The 25,577-nt window shown below is 33.5% G+C and overlaps 2 protein-coding genes across 4 annotated transcripts in view; both read right to left on the reverse strand.

Annotated features, from left to right (window-relative positions):
• The window catches only part of LOC106670168, a 276,453-nt gene that overhangs the window by 215,678 nt on the left and 35,198 nt on the right, over positions 1 to 25,577 (reverse strand). The gene's annotated exons all lie outside the window — the stretch shown is intronic.
• LOC112127000 (KRAB-A domain-containing protein 2-like) lies at positions 1,411 to 3,341 on the reverse strand. The gene has a single exon (XM_024227172.1). The coding sequence runs from the start codon at positions 3,196 to 3,198 to the stop codon at positions 2,092 to 2,094; it is 1,107 nt and encodes a 368-aa protein (XP_024082940.1). The 5' UTR covers positions 3,199 to 3,341; the 3' UTR covers positions 1,411 to 2,091.

Below are 25,577 nucleotides of genomic sequence, written 5' to 3' on the forward strand. Positions count from 1 at the left end.
CCACCACGTTTGTATGCTGATGTTTGGGGAATGGTGTGTTTTCAACAACATATTGGCCGTTTGATAGTTGTACATGTATGATAGTTCCTACTTATTCATCGATTCTATAAAAAATAAATTCTCATCACTACTGATTGTTTGGAAATAAGACTATTTGTCATCCGACATTGATGAAAAGCATCAACAAATGTATGACGCTGACTTTATTGTGTGTTACTCCTTGGAAACCAGCTTCCGAAATATTGGGGTGCATGAGAAGTTCGGTGATCGTTGTCTGACGAATTGGCCACATCGAATGCAAGCCACAGATAAGGAGCGGCGGCAGTACCGTAACCGTAACGTTTTTCACGTCCTATTGCTAGTCCCTGAAAACGTCAGGAACGAATTTAGACCCTTTTTTTCACGGATTCAGAAGGTCAGTGTCGCGGTATCGTAGTTTGTGGTCTGTGGCAGCCTATTGTACGAAGACGTGCCTTGTTAGCTCACCATTGTTGTCTACCCATTGTCAAGTCGCCTCATCAACGACATTATTGTATAAGTGGATCTCCTTCTATCACACCTCTTTTACTAACTAAAAATCTCATATACAACGTGTAATTAATAGACAATATTAAAAAGTTAAATATTTTTGCAAAACTATCAACATGACACACAAGAATGACACAATTACGCAGAAAACAAACACTTTGAGCCCTGAAGATGATCTCAATAAAGATCGAACGTTGGCACGGTAAAGAAAATGTTTTTAGTATTTAATAGTACGCACTTTAGTATTTAATAGTACACTCCTAGGTTTACAATACATCACATTTATTGTTGACTAAATTAAACATTTGGATTATTGACATTTAATTTGACTATCCAACCATATCCAGCGGTCCAACGATGATTCTGGGAGTAATTAAATGAAGGAAAGTGTGACCCAAAAACCAATAAATATATACAACAAACTTTTTTAATAAAAAAAAGTGTGACAAATCATTCAACCCAATAAATAATACATGTGGTTTGAGTTGAGCAAGGCTTAAGCTTATTCTTATATATATTCTTATAAATTTACCCTATTTATGAATAAATGTGAGATTCCATCAGTTAAACATTCGCACGACTACTTATTCAGAAATCGTGAGATGGGGTCTGGTGAGATGTAGGTTTCAGAAAAATATTTTCTTTATCGTGCCAACGTTTCGATCGTTATTGAGATCATCTTCAGGGCCTGGGATTTACAAACATTGTTTACATTTAACAAATAAATGTAGGATGTGGAAAAAAGTGAATTTATACAATGCAAAATATATTTTGTAAACAATGTTTGTAAGTCCCAGGCCCTGAAGATGATCTCAATAAAGATCGAAACGTTGTCACGATAAAGAAAATGTTTTTCTGAAACCTACATCACACCAGACCGCATCTCTCGATTTCTGAATAATTATCGATTAACGGTCACTAATCACCACACATTCTCACGAGTTTCAGGGAAGTATCAAAAAGACTACCCAATAGAAATGAATTTATACAGTAAAACACAGTTATTACATAATTATATATGCTGGTAGTTATTTTTACTTTTTCAAATGAAACCGTTAAAAGCGGGACTAATCAGTAGCGTAGATCGCAATACCAAACACATACTGAATATCGCCATTATAATTTATTCACTCGTTTCTGTTAAACGTGATTTTGAAGGTTGGCGTGTATAGTTTTAGTTAGTGTTTTATTGATTTATCATATTACTAGATAAATATGCGGTCAGTTAAGTAGTTTAAAAGGATCATAATATATGAAAAATATGCAATACAAAGATCACAGGTATAATCTTATATTGTTTTTTTATTTCACGCCTGTAACTGTAACGTGATTGAAACAATGCTAATTGACAATCTGGCAAAAGGATGGATATAACAGGTAACATCACTTTTGTGTCATAAACACCATCCACATACATACTCAACATACACAACCATACACAAAAAATCTGAACCAGCGTTACAATGAGAGGGATCAATCTTTTCCCACATTCACTGTTTCTTCGAGAGAGGTAGTGACACATTTAGTCCAATTATAATGGCTGCAAAACATCAAATCGCTATCTCAGTCAGTTAAATCTGCTTCAGTTAAATCATGAATGACGATGTCTCTGTTGATCCCGTCTGCGTGAGGACTGTCAGGGGGCTCTTTTAATTGTTGTAAGGCTTCGATGAAGTCTTCTTCTGTATTCAGACTGGCCAGCTGAGAATAAGGCACGATGTCTGAGGATATTCCCATTTTGATCCTTTGTTTGAAAACTAAGTCAAAAGGAGATTTGTAATGCGATTGAACGCTTATGTTCTTAAGGAGCTGGACGAACCTAAGGCCATGACTCCAATTTTGTGACTTACTGTCCTTCATCCAGGTCTCGATCATTTCGACGAATTTGAGTGTCATATCGTATTTGATAGCAGAAGTTTTCCCGCTGACTATTTTCAACTCTGGCCATAGTCGTTTAAGTGCGGCGATGATCTCGTGGACAAAGATCCTTTCCTCGTCGGACTCGAGAACATACGGAGCTCCGATCATTGTGAACACGTCTACCAACTTATCTGCAACCTCTTCCGCAGTATTAGTTCTAACCGACCTCAAAACCGTAAAGTCCGTTTCCAAATCTTGATACACCATGACGTAGTTGAACTCCCCGTCGGGATTATGGCTAAAATTCAGTAACTCCACGTGACCTCTAACCTGTATTTCTTTTACATATGGGACATTTCTGCTAATAAAATCTGCCGGTTTTGTCACATTTTTAAAAGAAAGGAGTTTCATACAGCAGACGTTGCAACCTTGTATGAATTCCTGTATACTACGGATTCCAACGTTTTTGTACTTTTCCTTCAAAGCGAGATACATTTTGTCCCGGCCTCCGTGCCCAAGCGATTCATGTACCTCCGTCAGTACGTCAATCAAAATATCATCGTGGACATAATATCTGATCGAGTTTTTCCCTGGTTTCAATGGCTCAATAAGCTTCTTCTCTCCGTTTTCAAGAAGTACGTCGAATTTATTGGTTAAAACACGATCCGCCCATGTTTTGTTTTTTCTCGCTTTAGCGTCCAATACCTGGGCAATTATTTCTTCGTACTTCTCCCTTTTCATACGTTTACGATCGATACTCTTCTCTTCGTTCAAGTCGAACATTTGTATCTCATCGTCAAATGTTTCCATTGCTCATAAAGTTTTCAAATTATCATTCCTTGATACTACTAAAACATTATCTATATTAATGATCACTGTGTGCTTAACGACGGAAACCAAGTTAGCAACTAAAGACCGAATCTGTCCGACCGTTCACCGAGGAGTAAGGAGGACCGAATCAGAAGGGGAGATGTGAGATGAATTTCCTATAGTAGGGATTTCAAACAGCGCATGCGTTCTTTCCCATCGACTGCTTCTCTTTTCCCTTCCACATTCCATCTTCCGATTCTATATTTTTATTTTTATAGTTGTTTTTAGCCATATCTTGATTATAATCAATAGATATCGGGCAGATTCTTTGTATGCCAGTGATTTATCCATTATGGCGATTCACAAAGAAGCTTTGGAAGTTGACAGTTTATGATTATGAAAATACGACCAAACTATTTTTATAGATCTTTCTTCAATTTTATATTGTTTACTTCAAGAATACGACAACCATATTGTAATGTAGAAAATGGTGATCAAAGAAGAAAATACTGAACAAATTAATAAATATTCTGTTAAATTGATTATGGCAAGTACGACTAATTTGTCATCCACAACACGATGGCACTGTTAAATATTGGAGTCGTGACGCCAATTGCAAATCGATAGTTTTGGAATTATATTAGAAAATAAGATGGAGAGTATGTGCTTACACAAGTTTTTTCCTTTGTCAAAGAATTGGCAGTAAACCGCCCAGTTATTGTATTTTGAGATTGGGTGAACTTTGAAAAAACATCCATGGCGTCGGGAAATGAGTGATACGGAGAGTTGCATTAGAAAAGGTGGTTTGCTTTTGTAGGAAGAGTTCGAAGGATAGAAGGGGTATGAGGTCAAATCCAGGAGTTTCTGGATGGATAGTTTTAATTTAGTATTTGACGATTTCAGTTAAATTTTCTTTTTTATTATGTTAAGATATTAAACTGTGTTTTTAGTTTGTAATGAAGTTATTATTTCCTAATCAGTTATACTTATTATAACTTTGCCTCAATAGCCAATAAAAATACGTACGTACTTATTTATCAGTTGTTACAAATATGAAAAACATGAAATCGTTATGTCCATTATGTAATAAGAAATGACCAGCAAAATTTGAGCATGAAATACTATAATTAATTTTTAATACAGTCATACATTATTATTTATTATTATTATTATTATTATTTGAAAATTATAATTGTTTTTTTTTTCGGAAGTAATTTTCACTAAACATGAAAAGTGAATATATTAATTTTAATACTTATAGAAGATAAAATCATGGGATCATATCGGTATAAAACCAAGAAACATGTATAAGTTAATACTAGTAACTTCATTACAACGGATATGCTGAAAGACGATAAAATCTCCATGCGTTTTTGTTATTTTTTACGTACGAAAAAACCTATAAGCAGTCCGTGTTCGACGTACTGTAAATTTGCATACTCCCATACGGATTGATTGTAGATGGAACGAGAGTGGAATGACGTCAATCTTTTGAATGTGCACCAAAGGCTCGGACTTGATTTTACAAGAACTCAATGGCCTATGCTACTGTTGATCGGCAAGGACAATTTTCGGCTCCACTTCGGCCTCTTATAACGTTCAATTACACCCAGTGAAAACTGGGGACAATCCAGATTCTGCAAGCCGCTCCGACATAGATTCATGCAGATACCACGGTGAAATAACACAGCTCTAAGGGGATAATTAAGGTTTCTTCTGTAACTAGAATATTAGCAACTCTGAGACAAAACAACTTAGTCTATTTTATTCCTTAAGTTGTGGTTCATTCAATTGGTGGTCAGACTAGTTAAACATGAGGAAACAATAACAACCATTTAGTTTTTAAAAAACTAAATGGTTGTTATTGTTTCCACGTGTTTAGCTAGTCTAACCACCAATATAAGTAAGTCCTTTCCTCCGAAAATTAAGAACAATCATAAGATTAGCTACTCAAAAATATACAAGGATGTGCTAATGAAATCAAAAAATAGAGTCGAACATTACGAATTCTGGTGAACCCACAAAAATCTAAGGTCATATATCTACATATAATAGTAAGGATGACTAACGAATACATTATATTTCGTGGAGGAGTCATGTCCTCGACATTGAACCTCAGGCATGCAACAATTATTAATGTGTGGTGTTTAGTGACCGTTAGTCAATGATTATTCGGAGATCGTGAGATGCGGTCTGGTGTGACGTACGTTTAGAAAAAAAATTTCTTTATCGTGCCAACGTTTCAACCTTTATTGAGATCATCTTCATGACTCAAAGTGTTTGTTTTCTGTGTCGATGTGTCATTGTGTGTCGTGTTGAGAGTTCCCTACAATCTATAGTAGGAAAAATGACAAGGTAATGGCTGAACCAGTGAACAGACCATCACTACAAACGAATGCAAAGTTAAATTTCAAATTTGGGCAAGCTCTAGTAGAGTTATCAGCAGTCCGTTGAGGAGAAACAGCAGAACCTGCGTTCGGACTCGGGGTAACACCCAACTCGATCAAACCTACAAAATGAAGCCAAAAAATTGGAAAGCAATATCCCCAATAAGAACCCTTACAATGAAACATAGGCCACCGCAAAATACAAGAACATATGTAAGTAAAGGTCAAATAACAAACCTAACACGAAAGCAGGTAACCTAATGAATTGTAAAGATTCTGAAGCGCCAAGAGAGTCCATTATAACTAGATCATTGATAAAAAGCTTAAATGCTTCAAAGTTCATCTTACCGGACCTTGTTATTGTTCTTGTTGAAGGCAACGAGGAGAACGGCACTACCACATTGGCTACGATCCTAATACTTACAGTTCGAAAAGTACTCCGAAGCGACTGTTCAATGGTTGTATCTGTCCTGTTTTTGTCGTTAGTCCACATAGAACCCAAGTTACCGCCTGATTGGAAATTTCCTTGAGGATATTGTGTAGAGAGTAAATGTTGCATGAGAGCTTTTGTCTCCGGTAATTTTTATTGGCCAATTATTTGCTCTTCTATTGGGTTATTTGCAAGGCAAGCCAGGAGCAATTTCCAAGCAATCGCTAACAAAATAATTAGAATAATTAATAATGAAAGATAGACTGGAAACGCACTTTCCGATTGAGAACTAATTATAGAACAACCTTCTTAATAAAATGAAGAATGGGACCGCGTTATTACCTTAAATAGATATATAAATTAGCACGGAAAACTACCGTCTGTCGGAATTACAGTTGTTTGATTTATAAGAAACAAATACAAAAACACTCTTATAATAATAATAATAATAATAATAATATTGTACCAAAACATATTTTGGTCGCAATTTGCAACCAATAAGACAAAGGCTCAACCTTTTCAGCTTTCTTAAATTTATTGAAATTTATAAGGTGATTTAGGCCTTAACCCAAATTCTTATACCTTTGAATGTTTGTCTGCTAGTGTTTGTATTAGACTTCTGTGTGCAAGATTTTTTCTTTTTTCAAGAATTATTGAGGCTGACGGGGTGGAAAAATGAAATAAAAGAAAATACAAATTACGGGGTAATAAACTACAAAACCTATTGGCTTGGTGTAACGAAAGGTAACGATGAGCCAATATTCATGCTGAAACTGATACTAGTCTGACTCCTTTATTATTATTGTTATTGGCTATACAAGTCTATGGGAAATGTTTAAATTATGGGACAAAAATTCGAAATTCTAATTAAAGAACAGGAATAAATTTTATAATTTAAATTTTTTTTACATGCATTTGGCCTTCTAAATTAAGTATTTTAAAAGGATCAATTAAAGCTTAGGATGGAAAAAGGATAGATTAGTTTATGAGTGAATGTTTGGAGTCAGAGCACTCAGAAGGGATATAGCTAACCTAAGATAGAAGATTTCAATTAATTAAGGTTTTTAGTTGAGATAAATTGGTCAAGTGGACCACTAAATCTAGTGAATTTATTAAGAAGTGTTAAATGTTAGGGCGCGAAAACACCTTAGCTGTTAAAAAGCTTTTAAAAATTAATAATAAGTGAGGAACAGATTTAATATATGATATAAACTTTGCACACATTTTAGTTGTTAACGGCATTTTTGGGAAATAAAATATTAACTTGATCGACCAGCTGAAGAAAAACCAATCGGTCCCATCATTTTTTCAAGCATTTAAAAATTTAAGTAAAAATGGCTTTTGAGGGCACGCACAAATACCGAGTCTAGGTCAGTAGCAAGATGGAGTATATGGTGGGATTTCATTTTCATTTTTGCCCCCTTGTATGAAAAACAAGTAGATTTTTTCTGCCAAAGACCAAGATTTGAAAAGCCAAATCTCTGAACCAGTATTGATCCAGAGATGGTTAGGTACAAGATTAAAGAATTTCAGTTTGGCAGGTAAGTGAATCAAAGGTTTTTTTTTGGCATCAGCTTTACGTCACAGCCAATAATCAAATATATTTTTATTATTATGTATATTTATTACTATAATTTTAATGCTTTGCGTAATGAGTTTAGTTAAGAGCAAATCTGACAGAATTGGATTGGATTGTGTAGTGAATAAGTAATCGTAAGTGGCCGTTCGAAACTCACAACAGAGAAATAAATCAAAATTTTTAAGTTTCCTCCTGGGGTCACCGGGGTGAATAACTGTAGACTGGACGTTCTCGATCATTTTGGACTGCCTATAGGCAGCAAACCAGGCAGATTAAAATGAGAACTAAAATTGCTACAAGTCTGTCAGACGGTTTTCGTCATCGGAAGTGAGCTTCACATAAATATTCTTAAATTATCTTATTTTAACTTATTAGGATGTATTAAACTGTCCGACCACACGTTCAACAAAACATTACTGGTTCTTTTGTCTTAGTTTCGAATGATGGTTGAACATTTGTCAGCAGAGACCTGTCACATTAGTAGCGACTATAGTTCCCGCGTAGGGATTCTGTATAGTAATTTTTTGTTTCGAATAATAGGGGATTCCAATGAACATCGAATTTCATTAATTTTTATCATGATTGTGCTTTGAAATTACCAATAACTATACCAGATACTTTCACCATTTTGTCGGGTAATAAAGAGAAATTTAAAAAGTACATTTCGTCTTTCACCACCTTTAATATCTTATCACGTAAAAAGATATATATGAACTGTGTGTAAATAAAGAGGGGACAGGAGAGATATGTAATCATGAGAATGCAAGATAATTTAATCTAATCAAAAATGTGATAAGGCCACGGTCGAACATCCTCTTCCTAAGTCTTTTCAGTATGTTTTTCATGTTTTTATTTATTTATTTGTTATTCACCACATCTTTGTGAACAAATATGTTAGATAACTTTACGACGTGTTGAACATACTGCCAAATCTTTTACAATACATTGCTTAAAGGGCAAAATTAAAGCACTATAAAACCTAATTATGACTCTTAACTACATCAATTTTCGGAGAAAAAGTGTTTGTATTGTATATTGTATGTGTTTGTATATATTGTAAAATTGTATGGTAACTCACTAGGGTTAAACCTGAACTTGTTCTTGAGAGATGAATTTAAAATAAAAATTTACCTTTTACATTTAGCATTTCATAATTAATAAACTAAAACCTGTTTACAAGGGAACGACCCGGCTAAGGCAGATTGACACTAAAATTAAGTTTAACTAAATGAAAAGAAATAAGCGACCAAAACTCAAAAAACTGAAGAAAAAAAATCACCAAAAACATTGTTTTTCGACATGTTTTGATTTGCTTTCAACACAACTGTAAACCAAAATCAAAACCTAACTTTGCATGGTGAAATAAAACATATCAACATCATCATTATATCTTCTCTTCTCTCTCTCTCTCTCTCTCTCTCTCTCTCTCTCTCTCTCCCTCTCTCAGAAAACAGTTACAAATAGAGTAAGTAAACGATGTCGTGGAAGCACTTACTATTTCTATTATTAATAAATACATACAATTTTACATAACAGAAAAATAAATAAAAATATACTTCTTATGGCACTTCATCCTATTACCTAAATTTTTTGTTTCACCAATATATGACATTATACAATTTACTTCGTACATTAAATTATTTTGGTATTTTTTGGGTCTTTTAATTTAGGTGATTTGTTGTATATCTTATCAACATTTTTAATTCAAGATTTTTTATTATTTAACCTAGGTCAAACTAAGCGGATTATTTAAACCTTATTTTTATAGCACTATAAACAACGACTGGCTTAAATGCAATTTAAATATTAAAATTGTAAATGCCCAATAGTTCAAAATTGTTTAACGAATGGCAAGGCGGCGTAGTAGTACGTCATAACCATGACCACTACGATGGCTATCGTTTAAAATGGTCGTTTAAAAAATAATGATTGTGACAAGGAGAAACGGTTAAATATTAATTTTCGAGTAATATAACAGGAACCAATCCAAAAATAACAAAATTGGTCAATCCTTGGTTTCTCGAATCGCGCGTATTCGAACTTAATGTTGAACTTCCCGCTTTTGCTAATAATTCTCTCCGAGCGGCACCTTAGCAAAGAGTTCAGCGGAATAGTTGCCCAGTTGAACCTCGGTGGTCCGGGGTGTAGGCTTCAAACCTGCAGCTGGTTAGCGCCAGAGTGGTTCAATTCCACCTGCTGGGCGGTTTTAAAATATTTTTTTTTTTTTTACTTTTTAACGTAAAAAAAATTCTTGCTACAGCAAATGACCTTACCCCACGATCAACGGTTAAATTTATAAACAGTTAATTATTTAATATTATGTAAAAGAGGTTTTCACAATCAAATTCAAAATAGGATACATGTATGTTCAATCAAGCGATAAAAGTTTATACCTAACAACAGTTGTCAACGGGAAATTTTTTTAAAAAAATTATGAATCAGCATTCAACGGCTTTTAATAATATGAATTCACAATTTGAACCAAAATAAATATACTACTATATAAAAACAATTTTTAAATTTAATTTATATAAAATTTATCACTGAAGACCGGATTTTCATTGTGACTGGATTCATTCTTCAAAACTAGAAGAAAAACCTCCAAACGTACAAGAAAAATCCCAAAACGTGCAAAAAAGTATGATGAAGGCAAAACCTCATTTAACAAAATAAAAATATTTGTATTCCCCAAATAAAAATAATTATTGTCTTAAACATTGTTTGAGATTTCAATTAATTATCCTTTTTATGTAAGGTCTTGGTTGAGATGAAAAGTAAGTGTCACGAGCGGGACACTAAAACTATTGTTTACGCATTGTGCCCCGAGGAAGGTGAATTTGTTTATCGAAAGCGTGGCAAAACTCAAAAACGTTTTGTACATTGGACCACATCCCTGATCTCCAACTTAAGTAAAAAAACCTGCTGACTTGTAAAGTTTTATTTGTGTAAAACAATGTTATTTGCTTAAGTCAAAATCTATATTTCAGGGATTTAGTAAAAGTATGTCTAAGAGGTTATGTTTAATGGCCTAATTGACCATGTTAATTATTTCAATTAATTATTCTTTTTAAGTAAGGTCTGAGATGTCCCGCTTGTGGATTGTTTAAGATGTGATTGTTAATTTTATAATCAAACGATTACACAAATTTGTTTAAACTTAATATAAACAAATGCAAAAAAATGAATAAATAAATTTTTAAAAAACGGAAAAAGGTCTCATGGCAAGATGTGCTAAATCGTTATCTGGAAATAAATAAATTTCTCTTTTTGTTAAAAGAAAATTACATTTGTGCACGGTTTACGTTGTTAATCAGGATAAGACAACATGACAAAATTTTACGGTAAATTGAATATTTTTTCAAAATTCCAAAGAAGAATATAGAATTTCGCATTTTGCTTGAAAAAATTAAAATTATTTTCATGGTCAGCTTATAGTCCCGTTACTCAGTATGGCCAAATATGATCAATGTATCAAGCTTACAAGTGATTTTCACTGTAGAATTTCTGATTGTTGGATCCTTCTCATCTCAATGTACAGGATTTTGGGTATGATCAAATAGAAAATGTCAACCTGTTAGACATACTTTTACTAAATCCCTGAGATATAGTTTTGACTTAAGAAAATACTTTTTTTTTTTTTACTTAAGTTGTACATCAGGGATGTGGTCCAATGGACAAAACTTTTATGAGTTTTTGCCAAGCTTTCGATATATACATTTCACCTTCCTCGTAGCCCATGTCATAAAAATTATTTTTTTATTATTAACAATACGACCACGCACTCCAATAAAAATTACAAAATTTCCGTATCAGTTCTGGAAAAAAAATAGATCTGGAGTTTACATAGATTCGCCGTTAAAAGTCTATATTGTGAAAACAATTTTGTAATATCGTACAATTTTTGGGGGGGTTACGCATCGTTTATTAGAAAAAATAATAATGGATAATAGCAGAATCAAAACAATAAACAGAAATAAAATCTCCGACCATATAGTTACACTGTGAACCAGACGTTATAACGGAATACAACAATCGATAATCCAGGGTCAGAACTGTTTGACCTCATGTGCATATCAAGAGAAACAAAAATTTATATTTACCAGTCTAGACATTTGGCCGAGTTAATTTGTGAGTGGCTGAAAATGTCATTTTCAATTGGCGTTTTTTCGATTTCAAAAGAGAATGAACTCTTTAAGGAAAGACAGAAAAGCACTTTTCTTAACAGGTTAACAAGATTACAATAATAGTTGTATACTAAATAAATAAATTAGGTAGTATGTTGTACGACATCCCTAATTATTTATCTATACATACATATATATGGTATTTTTTTCCAACTGGCTTTAATAAATTTACATCATACAAATCATAAGCCAAATACCAAGTGCCCATTGTTCAAGACGAAAGCTATGTAAACATGGTTAATAGGGATTTTACGATTTCCTGTATATCAATGTGGCATTTGGACCGGGAAATTATTGCAGGTTTTCTGCAACAAACAAATAATGGATTACACGGTGTAATAAATTTACAGTTATGTTTTCGTGATTATTAATATGTATATAAAAAATCGATTTTTAAGAAAAATGAAATATGTTAAAACACAAACAAAACACATTGATCAGTCGGGTATGATAAAACTGACCCTATTCCCTAAATCAAGCTTTACTTGCGTCACCTTCAAAAATAATTTATGTAATATCAGGTAGTTTATCAAAGAAACTAATACTACTACGGGAGATACATTTTTTTAATGTTTCGACGACCCTGGACAACTTGATGACAAAAAGATTAGCAAGTAGGACTAACGTATGTCTAGCAAACATGAAAACTCACGTTTTGACTTATTATTTTCACTGCCCTTTAATAATCTTCGTACGATTTATTTACATTATTACAGTTTATTGAAAAATGATAGTCATATTTTTTCGACCAGGTATTAAGGTCAGTTATGAGTTAGTCACCTTATGAGTTGGGTTGAGATGGGGAGTTGATGTCCGAGTGGATCGAGGTCACGATAGCTCAGGTGGTAGAGCAGCGGCGTATCAAGCCGAAGGTCGTGGGTTCGAATCCCTCTCGTGCCATTAACTTTTTTCATCTCAACTAAAAACCTTAATAAATTGTAATGATTTAATTTGTCAAGCGGACCACGAAATTAGTAAATTTAAAGATCAAAACGTTAGCACGATGAAGAATATTTTTATGAAACCCACGTCACACCAGACCGCCGCATCTCACGATTTCCGAATAATCATAGACTGACGGTCACTAATCACCACACGTAAATGATGAGGTGGAATGCAGTGAGCACTTGGACTATATTAATGAAAACATGTAATAAACAAGGATTATTTCTGTACATTTTCTATAACTGACTAAGTTATGAAATTATATAGTGATATTAATTCTATTTTCATAAATATTTTTAAATAACCTGTTAAGAAAAAATATAATATTTAGTTGGATTATTCAAGTTTATGTAATATATTAATCCATGTATGTTCAGTGGCCTAATTGACCATGCTAATTACTTCAATTAATAGATAACTCAAGGGCTTAGAACAGCAGCTTTTTCCTTTGATATCTCAACCAAGACCTTAATAAAAAGAATAATTTACATGATATATTGGTCCAGTAATCATTCATCATTTTAATCAAACCATCAGTTCGTTTTCAAATGCTAGAACTGTTTAAATTCAATGTTAGTCGGCTGAAAAGTGCATGAATGATTGTCGCGAGCATGTCAAAATGTCAAAAATGATGTGCCCTCCCCCGCTATCTTTAGAGGCCAAAACTGAACGGGTCGACGGAAAACGTGAGAAGACGAAGCAATCGTTCGTCCTCTGACAATGCCGCCCCTAATCTTCCTCCTCGACATTCAATATGGCTGCCAACGGACTTAAAGAGCCTGTTAAAATGCAATGCGGCGCACACAATAAACCAGAGTGGGTTCGTGACCTGAGGGACAAGGGAGTTTTTGGAAGGGACTCACGTCCCTATATCACTCGCCCGGCTAGAAATATGTCCGCCTACCTTAAACTGGGATGGAGCCTCGGTTAATTTTATACTCGTTCGCGAATAGGTAGAGAAGATACCATTAGCAGTTGTAGTTAAAGATTCCAATTTCTTTTTTTCCCCTTTGTCTATACAAAAGACTTGCCTGTAAACGGGGACATTGTGAGGAAGGACTAGCCTTCAGGTCAAGATATGAACTTTATTCTTTAGTATTATTTTCGTTCGAAACCTTGAACAATTACACTTCACTTTCGTAATCCGATACTGTTTAATCCAGGTAATCAATCACAATTTAAACCTACCAGGTTTTATATTATAAATGATCTAGATATTTTATTACATAAATTAGATTCCAATCATATCAAATAAATCTTTCTAAATATATTTGTTAAAGGTTGAAATTATTACATCGAAATTATTCAAATGACAATTTGAATATAGCATTAGCACAAGATCTACTTGCACGAAGAGATTACACCCGTTTAAACTATACAAAATAAGACAGTACCTACTTTCAAGAATCCCAATGTGGAATAAACATTATTATTCAAAGAACTCATGTGTAATTTCCATTTATTAATCATTTAAAAAGTTTCTTGTATGCCCCTAAATGTGCTCATAAACTTCCAGAAGATTTAAAAAGTGCTTTAATTTTAAGAACAATTCAAAACAAATTAAACAATGGACCTTCAAGCAACCAAATTCTCATATCGAATAATAAAATTAGTACATATACAATTAATAATACAATCCATAATTATTTTAACTAAGTCTAGTGATTCCCGAAGTCTTGTTTTACGTTCACTTTTTAATAAAATTGAGTCAGTTAGCCCTAAAGTAGAAATTCCTCTAGGGTACCTGTAACATCAACGTCTATTCTATTGGAGTTGATATAAGAAAATAGTAATTTATAATTTAATTTTCAGTTTAAACGTGTTTTTAACTATTATCATATCGATGTATACATTCATCTATTTGTCTACTGTATAAAAGAAACAAAGTTGGTGGAAAAAAAATTATATAAATTGCAACGAAAATTTGATGTTCTTCTAAGAAAATATTTGAAGAATCGGAACAAGAGGGCGTGGAACTCTGCTGTTGAAGAGGAATCTTTCATGAGCTTGAGATCCAAGCAGCCTTGCTATTTAACTACAAAAATTTAGTAATAACTAGTCTGCACAGTGATGTCATCATGTTAAACTAAAAACTAAACGCACATGGTACATTAAAGGGCTGCAATGTTGATTAATCGTTATTCAAAAACACCAATTCCATTTTTAGGTGGCCGCAACGTCATTGACACGGTGACTCAATGTGAAAGTCCCGGGTTCGAATCCAAACGGCCCTGAATTCGAAAACGGAGTCGTCACAAATGACTTTTTTGCCAAAACACTAAACCCCTGAGGTAGATATGACATGACGCGAACTCACGTTAAATAAATAAACTCAATTGTTGTTCTTGTTTAACTCACCTGTCGCCTAAAAATCCAGAGTCTAAATATTTCTTGTATGGCTAGTTTAACGACAAAAATTAAATAATATGTATTCTTAATTAAGATCGATAGATTCTATATGAAGAAAAACAGCATAAATATACATGCCCATAGTGATTTCGTCAAATTAAACTAGGAACAATAACAATACATTACAGGGTGGCAATTTTGACTAATCATTAATACAAAGCCACAACCGAGTTTATATGCTATTTGTTGTTATGTATAAGAAAAAATTCTCATTTAATACAACATTTAAATTAAAATAATAAGGGCGAAATCTCATCATTTAAATGCAGGGAAATTAAAACATCAAATAAATATAAATATCAGAAAAACAAAACATCATTTTCTGATCAATCCAGTCTGTTGACCCAACTACCAGATGGAAAATGTCTAATATCCTTTTTGAATTTACATAGTACTTCATAATTTTTTTTTACATTCACATTGGTACGATCAATCTATGCTTATAAACCTTAGCGAATTCTGTCAACCAAAACCAATTGAGAAATGAAACCTTACATGTATTTGTTGCTCTTTATAAAGGCTCGTTGTTTAGTCATTGATAGATACAAATCAATCGTAATCTTCGAAATTGGCCAGAAACCCGATGTAGCCTAATTAGTCCGTTTCTTCAAATGCTATTTCCGTCGATAAAATCATTCATTGTTCAAATGAGATCACTGACGACCGTTTTAGTGATGAGTAGAATAGGTTGTTTTTGGAAACGATCCAGTTGAAGTGGGTGTTCCCATCTGGCAGCCTACCACGATTAACTCGTCATATCCTTTAATCCTAAAACTATGAAAACCCCGTTCAGTCACCGCATGAGAAATTTAAAAAGAAAAACAGGAAGTCCTTAATAAACCGTGGTTTATTATTAGCTTTCCCTTAAATTAGATTGTGCAAGAAGACAATTTGACGACATTCTCGATTAAATTTCATTTTTTGATCGTGATATGCGGTCTGGTGTGACGTAGGTTTAGAAAAACAATTTCTTTATCGTGCCAACGTTTCGATCTTTACAATTAATTAAGGTTTTTAGTTGAGATGAAAAAAAGTTAATGGCACGAGAGGGATTCGAACCCACGACCTTCGGCTAGATACGCCGCTGCTCTACCACCTGAGCTATCGTGACCTCGATCCGCTCGGACATCAACTCCCCATCTCAACCCCACCTTATGAGTTTTCCCTCCTTTTGCCAGTTTCGATCTTTATTGATCATCTTCAAGGCAGGGGATTTATAAACTTTGTTTAAATTATAAAATACATGTAAGATGTTAAAAAATGAATTTATACAATGATAGAAATTTTAGACTCAATCGAAGTAGTTGTACTCACTCAAAGTGTTTGTTTTCTGTGCAGATGTGTCATTACTGTGTGTCGTGTTAAGAGTGTCAGTGAGATATTAATGTTTTTTTATTTTTATACATGGATTTTGAAACGTATGTAAACAAAAAACTTACTGAAATTATACTTCCTTCCCCACTCCTTCAAAATCATACATAAAAAAATTAATATCTCACAACACTCTTAACACGACACACAGTAATGACCCATCTACACAGAAAAAAAAAACTGAGTGAGTATAAATACTGTGAGTCTAAAATTCCTATCATTGTATAAATTCATTTTTTTACATCTACACGTATTTGTATAATTTAAACAATGTTTATACATCCCAGGCCCTGGCACTTTGAGCCCTGAAGATGATCTCAATAAAGCTCGAAACGTGGCACGATAAAGAAAATGTTCTTCCAAACCAGAACGCATCTCACGATCTCCAAATAATCATTAATTAACGGTCACTAAATACAACACATTTCTCGATTAACGTTCAATTTCCTTACTGTTTCGATACCGTGGCTGTGAAAAATATCAAACCACTGAATGGACATAACGGGCGATTACAATAAAGACAAAAAAACCAATAACCGATTCTCTCGACAAAGCGACAGAGCGTAAAGGTCCATATCGAGCAGCATGGGGCATCCCTCTTTAACACTTCAGACCTGGATTGTTCCATTATGCAAAACGATTAGCGACTCCCTGGGTGTAAGTAAAGTTGAATTATCACAGCACAAACTTAAACGCATGATTGAATAAAAGCAATGTAGAATATTACAACGACTGTGTCCTTGCTTCATTACGCCTATTGAATTTTTTTAAATGGAAAGCCCTCCTGGAATATCACTCAATCACTATTCTCTTTGCGCTCTTTCCTAAAGGGTCCGTACAATAATAAATATTCGCTGCAATTAAAAGTCAGTAATGGGTATTTGGAGGAGTATTTTTAAATATGTTTAAGAATTGTATTATCACGTGAACTTTTGACAATAGCAGTTTCATTCCCCAGGGCTACCATTTAGCGTACAATGGCACTTGACCTGGCTGGGATACACCCAGCCTAAATCACTAAGACATAAATCTGGCTGTTGAACTGTTCCAAATATGGAAATACCCTGTACATCGTCCATAGTTAAAGAATATACAGTAACATCGTCTGTTAGAATAGTGGCAAAAGAAAGTTGTAGCAGCGGAGAACAATCGATTACGCTAATGATAGTTTTCTATAATTCTCGCTGTCAACAGTGGTGCAGGATGCAATATTATTTTTAATTGAAGCGTTTGTGCACTGAAAGTAAAAATACGCATTGGATTTAGAAAACTCAAAAGTTAAAACTTTCGAAGAGAGCCTGGGAAGTCTACATTCTAGTATGCATCACCTTGTACAACATCTCCATTAATCAGATAAATGGAAAAACAAAGGGGCGTTAAAAATTTATGAAATATACAAGATTTGTATTTGAGTAACACAAAAGAATACAACACTCATTAGTATTTTTTCGCAGTCCTATCGTCCTTCTTTATGGGACAAAATTGAATTAACTGCTCATTTAACGAGATTCGGTAGAATTTAATAAATATTCTATTTTATCAGTTGTACTATTTAAATCATTTTATAGTTAAACATATTTAATGGTATAATTTTCGCCAGAGGCTGGCTCTCTCCAATTAATAATTCCAAGACAATAGTCTATAGGAGGAAGTTTAATGTTGGACCATCATTTTATAACTTTTTAACCAGAACCAACTTACTACACATAAAGAATTGTGTCCGATAAATAATTTGAGGATCTAAAAGTGAACTGAGGATCCAAGGACAGTGTGCAAGGGCACGTAAGATCCGTGACGGAGTCTGAGCGTGCCGCAAGTGCACGTAGCTCAGCAACGACCGTAGCCCCAATCTAATCGCCGAAACCTGCCCTTGCTGGGCTAATTAGTTTAATTATTACCCGATCATGCCTCCATGGGATAAGCCCGAAAATTTTCACATCTGGTGTCTTGGGCGTAAAACACGTCTGGCTTCACATAACGTGATGATAAGTAAATTACCTTTCAATTTGCCCCCTTAGTCGACGATGTACCCGTTCAATTAGTAAATTTAAACTACAACGTGGAATAAAACATCATGGGGGCTGTTATAGAGAGAACAAATCTAACCAAATGTTTTCAATTTGTACGTTGTATTAGACATAATTAAACTGTATTTCAGCAGTAGCTATTACCGGGGGGATCCAAAGGCAAAATAAAATATAATATAAATGTATAAAGTACCTATACACTTACAATATAAGAAGGTACCTTCTGAATAAAATTTACCATGACACTTTGATTTGAAATATAATAATAAATAACAAAAATGTAGAAATCAAATAAAACTAAGTACTAAGTTTATATTACCATGCTTATTTAAAAAAAATTATTCGTTCAAAATTGAAGCTCTCGATTTTATTACTTTATAAATATAATTAAACAAATCAATTGGATGATTTTCTACTTCATATTTTAACACGCACAACTTATCTCACTCATTATATCAGGTGTTTTTTTAACATGGAAATTTGTGAGAATAATTTGGCTTTTTTAAATGTTTTGGTTTTGTTGAAAAAACAAGTTGAGTGCCAGAATGCCATCAGTCTGGATACTCCCAACACGCCACACAAGAATGACACATCTACACAGAAAACATACAGTTTGAGCCCTGAAGATGATCCCAATAAAGATCGAAACGTTTGTACGATAAGAAAATGTTTTTCTAAAACATACGTCACACTAGATCGCATCCCACGATCTCCAAATATTCGTTTTTAAAAAAGTAAATTGATTCCTAAGGAAGGATGAACCGTCAGGATATCACCAATAAGTTGAAGATCAGGGATGCTGTCATCAGAAGCAGATATTATTATACAGATATGATTATACTGACAACAGTAGGGCAGGATCTGCTTTGTCAAGGCATCTCCACGAAACCAACCATGAAATAAACTTTGATGGTATGGAGGTTGTTGACAGAGAGACAATCTTAGATAGAAGAATAATTAAAGAAATGCTACCTATTAAATTAGATAATAATTCACTACATTTAAGAAGTGATATTAATAATCTTAGCGCTATCTACAGTGGCCTAATTTAGTCCCATTCTGAATGCAATGTGTCATTCTGTTCTGTAGCCATAATTGGTTACCTTCCATTTGGTTTATTGTATAAAATAGATAAAGTCAAGTTTTTTTAAGTGTTTCACTGAGCTTTAAGGAGAACTTTTAAATAGAAGATTGTTATTTATGTATATGAACTTATAACTTTTAAGATATATGTTTCTTTGTGTTTGTTGATTTATCAATTGTCAATACTGTTGGTTCTTGTTATTATTTATAGATGTGAGATATATATATATATATATAAGTGTGTGTGTGTGTTTAGATATGTACGTTGTTATGGTTCTCATAATTTTTACTCGTAAAAGTGTGACATGAGAGTTATCTAACGTTTCTGATAATTATTGTGTTCCTTTTATGGAATATAAACGTTGTAATTGCCTGTAAAGCCTTGATGAAGTCCACAAGAAAGGTTGAGAGCTTAGCCTAAGTTACAAAATCTGCTTCTTTTGATGACCGAAACCCTGATCTTCAACTTATTGGTAAATTCATTACTTCTTCAAACATTTATTTGGACGTTTCAAGAATTTAAATCCATCATCTTCATATTTTAAAGACATAAATATAACGAAGAACATATAGTCTGTTATATGTTATGCCTTTAAAAATGTAGATTCTGATGATGAGTGTAAATAAATGTTTAAATAAGCGAACCACCATTATATGCATTTATACAAGCGTCAATGTATTTCTTTAAGTAAAATGATCTTTGAGCTTTACACACACTAAACAATAAAAAATTAAATTAAATTAAAAATAAAAATCATGTTCTAGCATTTGAATGGGTGCGTATATTTCAAAAACTTTTAATAGTCAAATATGAATATTTGATTCCTACACCACATCTCACTAGGCGACCAATCTGAGCAAATTTAACCAGCTGGGGTGCAGTACACGACGCATTGACTTATTTCTTTACAACTGGATAAGTAAATATACGTTATAAACCGTAAAAATGTTTTGAATTCACTCTAAGAAGTAGAAAGAGGAATGCTCACAGCGGATGACGACACTGAGGCGTCATCAGTGAGTTGTTTCACCAGGCGGAATGTTTTGCCTTGGCACCAAGCTCTAAAATTCTCTCTCTCACTCTCTCTCTCTCTCTCTTTCTCTCTCTCTCTCTCTCTCTCTCTCTCTCTCTCTCTCTCACACACACCCTCCTCTAAATATCAGTTATTAACCATCACGTTAAAATTCTGAGTGCAATCCTGACCATACCAGTAATAATTGTTTTCTAAACGTTTCTTAATTATTCCTAAGTTCAATGCATGCTTAATAACTTTGTGATGGTCAGGAAGGTTAAGGGTATTGACATCGGCAATTTGGAACAACGGCTACGCATATTGGCGCTTCCCTCATGACTCTGACTAACTTGAATTTAAACTGAAGCTGGTTGGTACAACCCCAACAGGCTCAATGTCCGGCTCTTCCCTCGAGGGGAGGTTTCAAGGGCTTCGAGCTTGCTGTTGCACTGACTATAACGACATACATGTTACCCGCATTGCAGATTCCTAAGATTTCGCTACCACCCTACCCTCACTTCCTGTGTTACTTGTTATTGTTTCCACTTCCGGCATTTTTGTCATACTCCTGTCCGGACTCCTATTTTCTCTGATTCATGATTATGCTAAGTATACCTTATGCCTTGGGGCTTGTGTAAGATATTTTGGCCGAATCATCATTGGAATTCCAAGAATATCTCGCATTCGAATTTCGTTATCCGATCTGTGTTCGTCTCCTCTATTTCTCTTTTGTCTAGCTTTTGTCGAAATTCTCTACGTCCTTTTCGGATGCCCAGGATTATTCACAAGCTAGCAGGCACCCAAAGGTTAACTACTACCTAAGTGTACTAGCGGCGTCAAACAACTGGTTCAAAAGGATTTATGAAGTTATCATAAATGTCGGCAACCTTTGGGGCCAAAGACGCCGCACAATATAATGTAACTAAGGGATCTGGCGTTTATGGCTAAACGGTACTTGGCCGCTGTAAAAGAACGAAACAACGGTTTCAAGAAAAGGAAAATGGACTCTGCAAAAGCATGTAATACACTGCATAATAGAATCTATTTATCACAAATTCCACTACACAAAATAACAATTAAGGTTCAAGGTATCAACCAAACAAATAAGGGTTTTAAATTCTGAAAACAATCGGTCAGATAGAAAATTGGCAAGTAGGAAGTTTACATCCCCTATGACTGAAGGCAAATCGATTATTCCTATCCCTTCTGAACGGATTGGTACTTTACAACTCGGCCGAATAAGTTGCAAAGGTTAAAATAAGGTAATATATATTCAGCCAGGGCGGCATTGGATTTCTTCTTTGGAATATAAATAAGTTTTTAACTCGAGCGGTGATCGAAAAACTTAATGAAGAATTAAGCGTCATTCAAAATATATATTCTAAATAGGATAAAACTATTTAAAATATATGTTGTAGAAAATCCTTGAGAAAGGATTAAAAAAAGGGTCAAAGCAGATTTTTAAAATGTCGTTTATGTATGTTCATACTATCTCATAACACAAAACATGCTGCATGAATATCCTAATTGCCTACTAGGTCCCACAGTCCTCTCTGCTCAGGAGATTCTTGCACCCTGAAAGTAGGCTCAGCGTGTTGAGCTTCATATGAACTTCTTTCAAATATTATTTAATTAATTTATATATTCAAGTTTAACCTGATATTTTCCTTGCTCGTTTACCCGAATCGGCAATTTTTCTATATGGAAAATATTCTGATAATCACTTTTCTTATAAATAACACAAAGATTAACTTTACAATTTCTACTAGTGTCATAATGGAAAAATGACTCGTAGATTTACTTTATGTTGTACTTAACAAGTATATAAAACATATTTTTCAATGATTTACATGTGCAAAAAAATATAGTATATTATGTTAATACATACATACATATAATCAATTTTAATTTTTTTCGATCCTGTCTTTATTGTACACTTATATAAAGTGATATTATACTCTTGATGAATTATTAATTCTGGGGCTCAATCAGGATCAACCATGTTAGAGTAGAGGGGCATGAATTTTGTTCCCCGCTGAAGAGGTCGAACAAGAGACATAACATAAAAGTATAATTACCAGAAAAATTAATTCATTAACAAAAATTTAGGCAGCAGTCAGTTGTGTGACTAAAAAGAAGTAGAGTATCATCTGCAAAACATATGACAATCCATCGGTATTCAAAAAGAAAATATCATTAAGGTACCATATAAAGAGTAATGGACCTAATACAGATACTTTAGGAACGACACGTTTTATTTTTTCAGAATTACTAACAGTATTGTTATCTGTTCAGAGGGTTAGATGTATCGACCACTTTTTTACTTAAGAATAAACTGGATCAGGCTATGGTCCGGATGAAAAACTAATTCAATTGTGCCAAGTGTAACAGCCACTATTAACACTCAACAGTCCTTGCCAATGTTGGGACAGAGTCGGTCTTCAAAGAAATTTGAAACTATTTATTAAAAGCTTAATTATATCAATTTGTAGCCATCGTTAAGATTGTTTTGCTCTGATGACCTTAAAATAAGCGAAAGCTTGGCAAATAACAATTAAATTTATTTTTTCATCCAGACAAACCGAGATACAGATTATTCCTGAGTAAAAAAATTTAATGAATTGTGCAATTTTATTTTGACATCGTACTCATTTATGGGATCAACATTGGATGTTATTCCGTTGTCCGAAGGTTGTATATTCACCATGAAACTATAAAAATTCTCAGCATGACCTAAGAGTGTTTGTTCACGACCTAATGTTTTCTTATTTCCATGAGAACTTAAAGCAATTTACTGATAAAACCTCAGCCCATTTCATTTTAAACTGCGTATTATTTTTAATAACGAAAAATGAGTGTATATTTGTAATTTTATTTTTCCACAGATAATAGGCTAACCGAGTACCCGATGATATAATTCGCGTGGGTCGATATAATTCGCCTCCTTTTCAAACACACCTACGCCCCAATTTCTAGGTGAGGTCCGTCTATTAAATATTTACACCTTCCCATTTTTTTCCGTCTATTGATTTATGGATTCGAAAAAAATATACGAATGGCTTCAGATCCAGCGGTTCTTACAGTCCACACGTGCCTTGAAGGTTGACGTATTTGTAATTTTACTTCTTGGAAGAGTGTTTCAACCGTAGTGACGATAGGCAAACGTTGCCATAATTAGTTACCAAAGGCTATCATAAATTTACAACAGTCAACGTGTTGGTATTGCGCTACGTCAAGTTGGTTCGCGGTGGGTGTAGCCTCAGGATCAGGTTCAAGGACTTCGTGACGTCGTGCAGAAGGGGTGTGGCGCAAATGTTGCAGAGGCAAAGCCACAGTTCAATTCAGCAAACAGCGAAGCACGAACGCTGTGATTTATCTTCATCTCGCGAGGTTTTTTAATGACACGACTATATTACAAGACATCTCAAAAGGTTTTTAAAACAATCGAAAATACAGCCAAAAGAAATATATAAATGTATATGAAATACATTTTGAATATTATTTAGTTTAGTAGTTAAGATATTTAGTTGAAAATAGATAAGGTTTTAGTTATTAAATAATATATATCTAAACCCTTGACTTATATTTTATTCTTTACAGTTTTCAACAAAAAAAATTCTGTAAATATAAGCCTATCTCACTTACTCTTACATTGCCCAAAATACTTGAAAAGTGTATTAAATCAAGACTAATATCATTTTTAGACAAATATTACGGTCAAATAAGCAGTATAGTTTTAAAAATATATAAATCCAAATTCCATGCGCTACTTGATGTTTCCAAATTTGTTTCTGTTGTGTCTTTTTTTTGATAATTAGAAGCCGATTGACCCAATTAATAATAATGTATTAATTAAAAAACGAGAAAGCAATAAAATTCGTCATATTTCTCTTAAATTAATCATATCGTATTTAACAGAAGATCACAAATTCTAAAAATTTATAATAATATTCACGAGTAATCTGGATCTCGGTATAATCTGGCTTTCACCCTATTAAGGTTAACATCAGGGCCAAACAATATTAAATATGTCAAAACAATTACGTTTTCAAAAGATGGTTTCAAATTTCTTAGTCCCAACATTGCCAATGACTGTAACGCTATGGAGTGTTAATAGTGGCTGTTATGCTTGGAATTGAAATTGAATTTGTTTTTTATCCAGACCATACCGAGAGCCAAATTATCCCCGAATAAAAACGTGATCGATACATCCAATTCTTTAAACATGTAATAAAATTGTTACTAATTCTTAAGTAATAAAATGTGTTCCTCAAGGATCTGTAATAGGTTCATCACTATATAATGTATAACGTAATTATATTTTCTGTTTTTTACCTTTCTGTTTTGTGTTTATTATTTTGCAAATGATACTCCATTTCTTTTTTGTGGTGAAAATGTAATAAACCTTATTAATGCAGTTATTGATGATGATATTTATATATAATATCGGGTTGTNGGGAAATTATTTTGATTAAAGAACATTGCTTTAAAGTAACTAGTTTCTTTTTTTTTGTTTAATACCAAAATCCTGCATTATTTTCCGGACAACCCAATATTATATTATAAGGAAATGGTTGAATAGTAATTTTCTATCACTTAACAGCAATAAAATATCCTTAATACCTTTTGCGAATGGAAAAAGAAATAACTCTGAATTAACAAATACTTGGTATATACCAATATATAAGTATTACTTTACATGCCATTAAACCTTGCAACAATTGTAATAATAAAGTAATGAACATTTTTTGACATTGTAAATATTTAGGTGTATGGTTTGATTATAATATGAATATTATTGTTGTTGAACAGGTAGTTATAATAACAGTGTATTAAAAAAAACGTTATACTGCTCAGAACATTGATAATATTAAGTACTGTCTTAATGCTCACTCTATCGAAAAACTTCTTTTTTTTTTTTAATTCTTGGGTAAGGTACAAAATTAACCTT

This window comes from Cimex lectularius, unplaced genomic scaffold (genome assembly GCF_000648675.2).
Source record: "Cimex lectularius strain Harlan isolate CLEC.00 unplaced genomic scaffold, Clec_2.1 scaffold134, whole genome shotgun sequence".
Taxonomy (NCBI): domain Eukaryota; kingdom Metazoa; phylum Arthropoda; class Insecta; order Hemiptera; family Cimicidae; genus Cimex; species Cimex lectularius.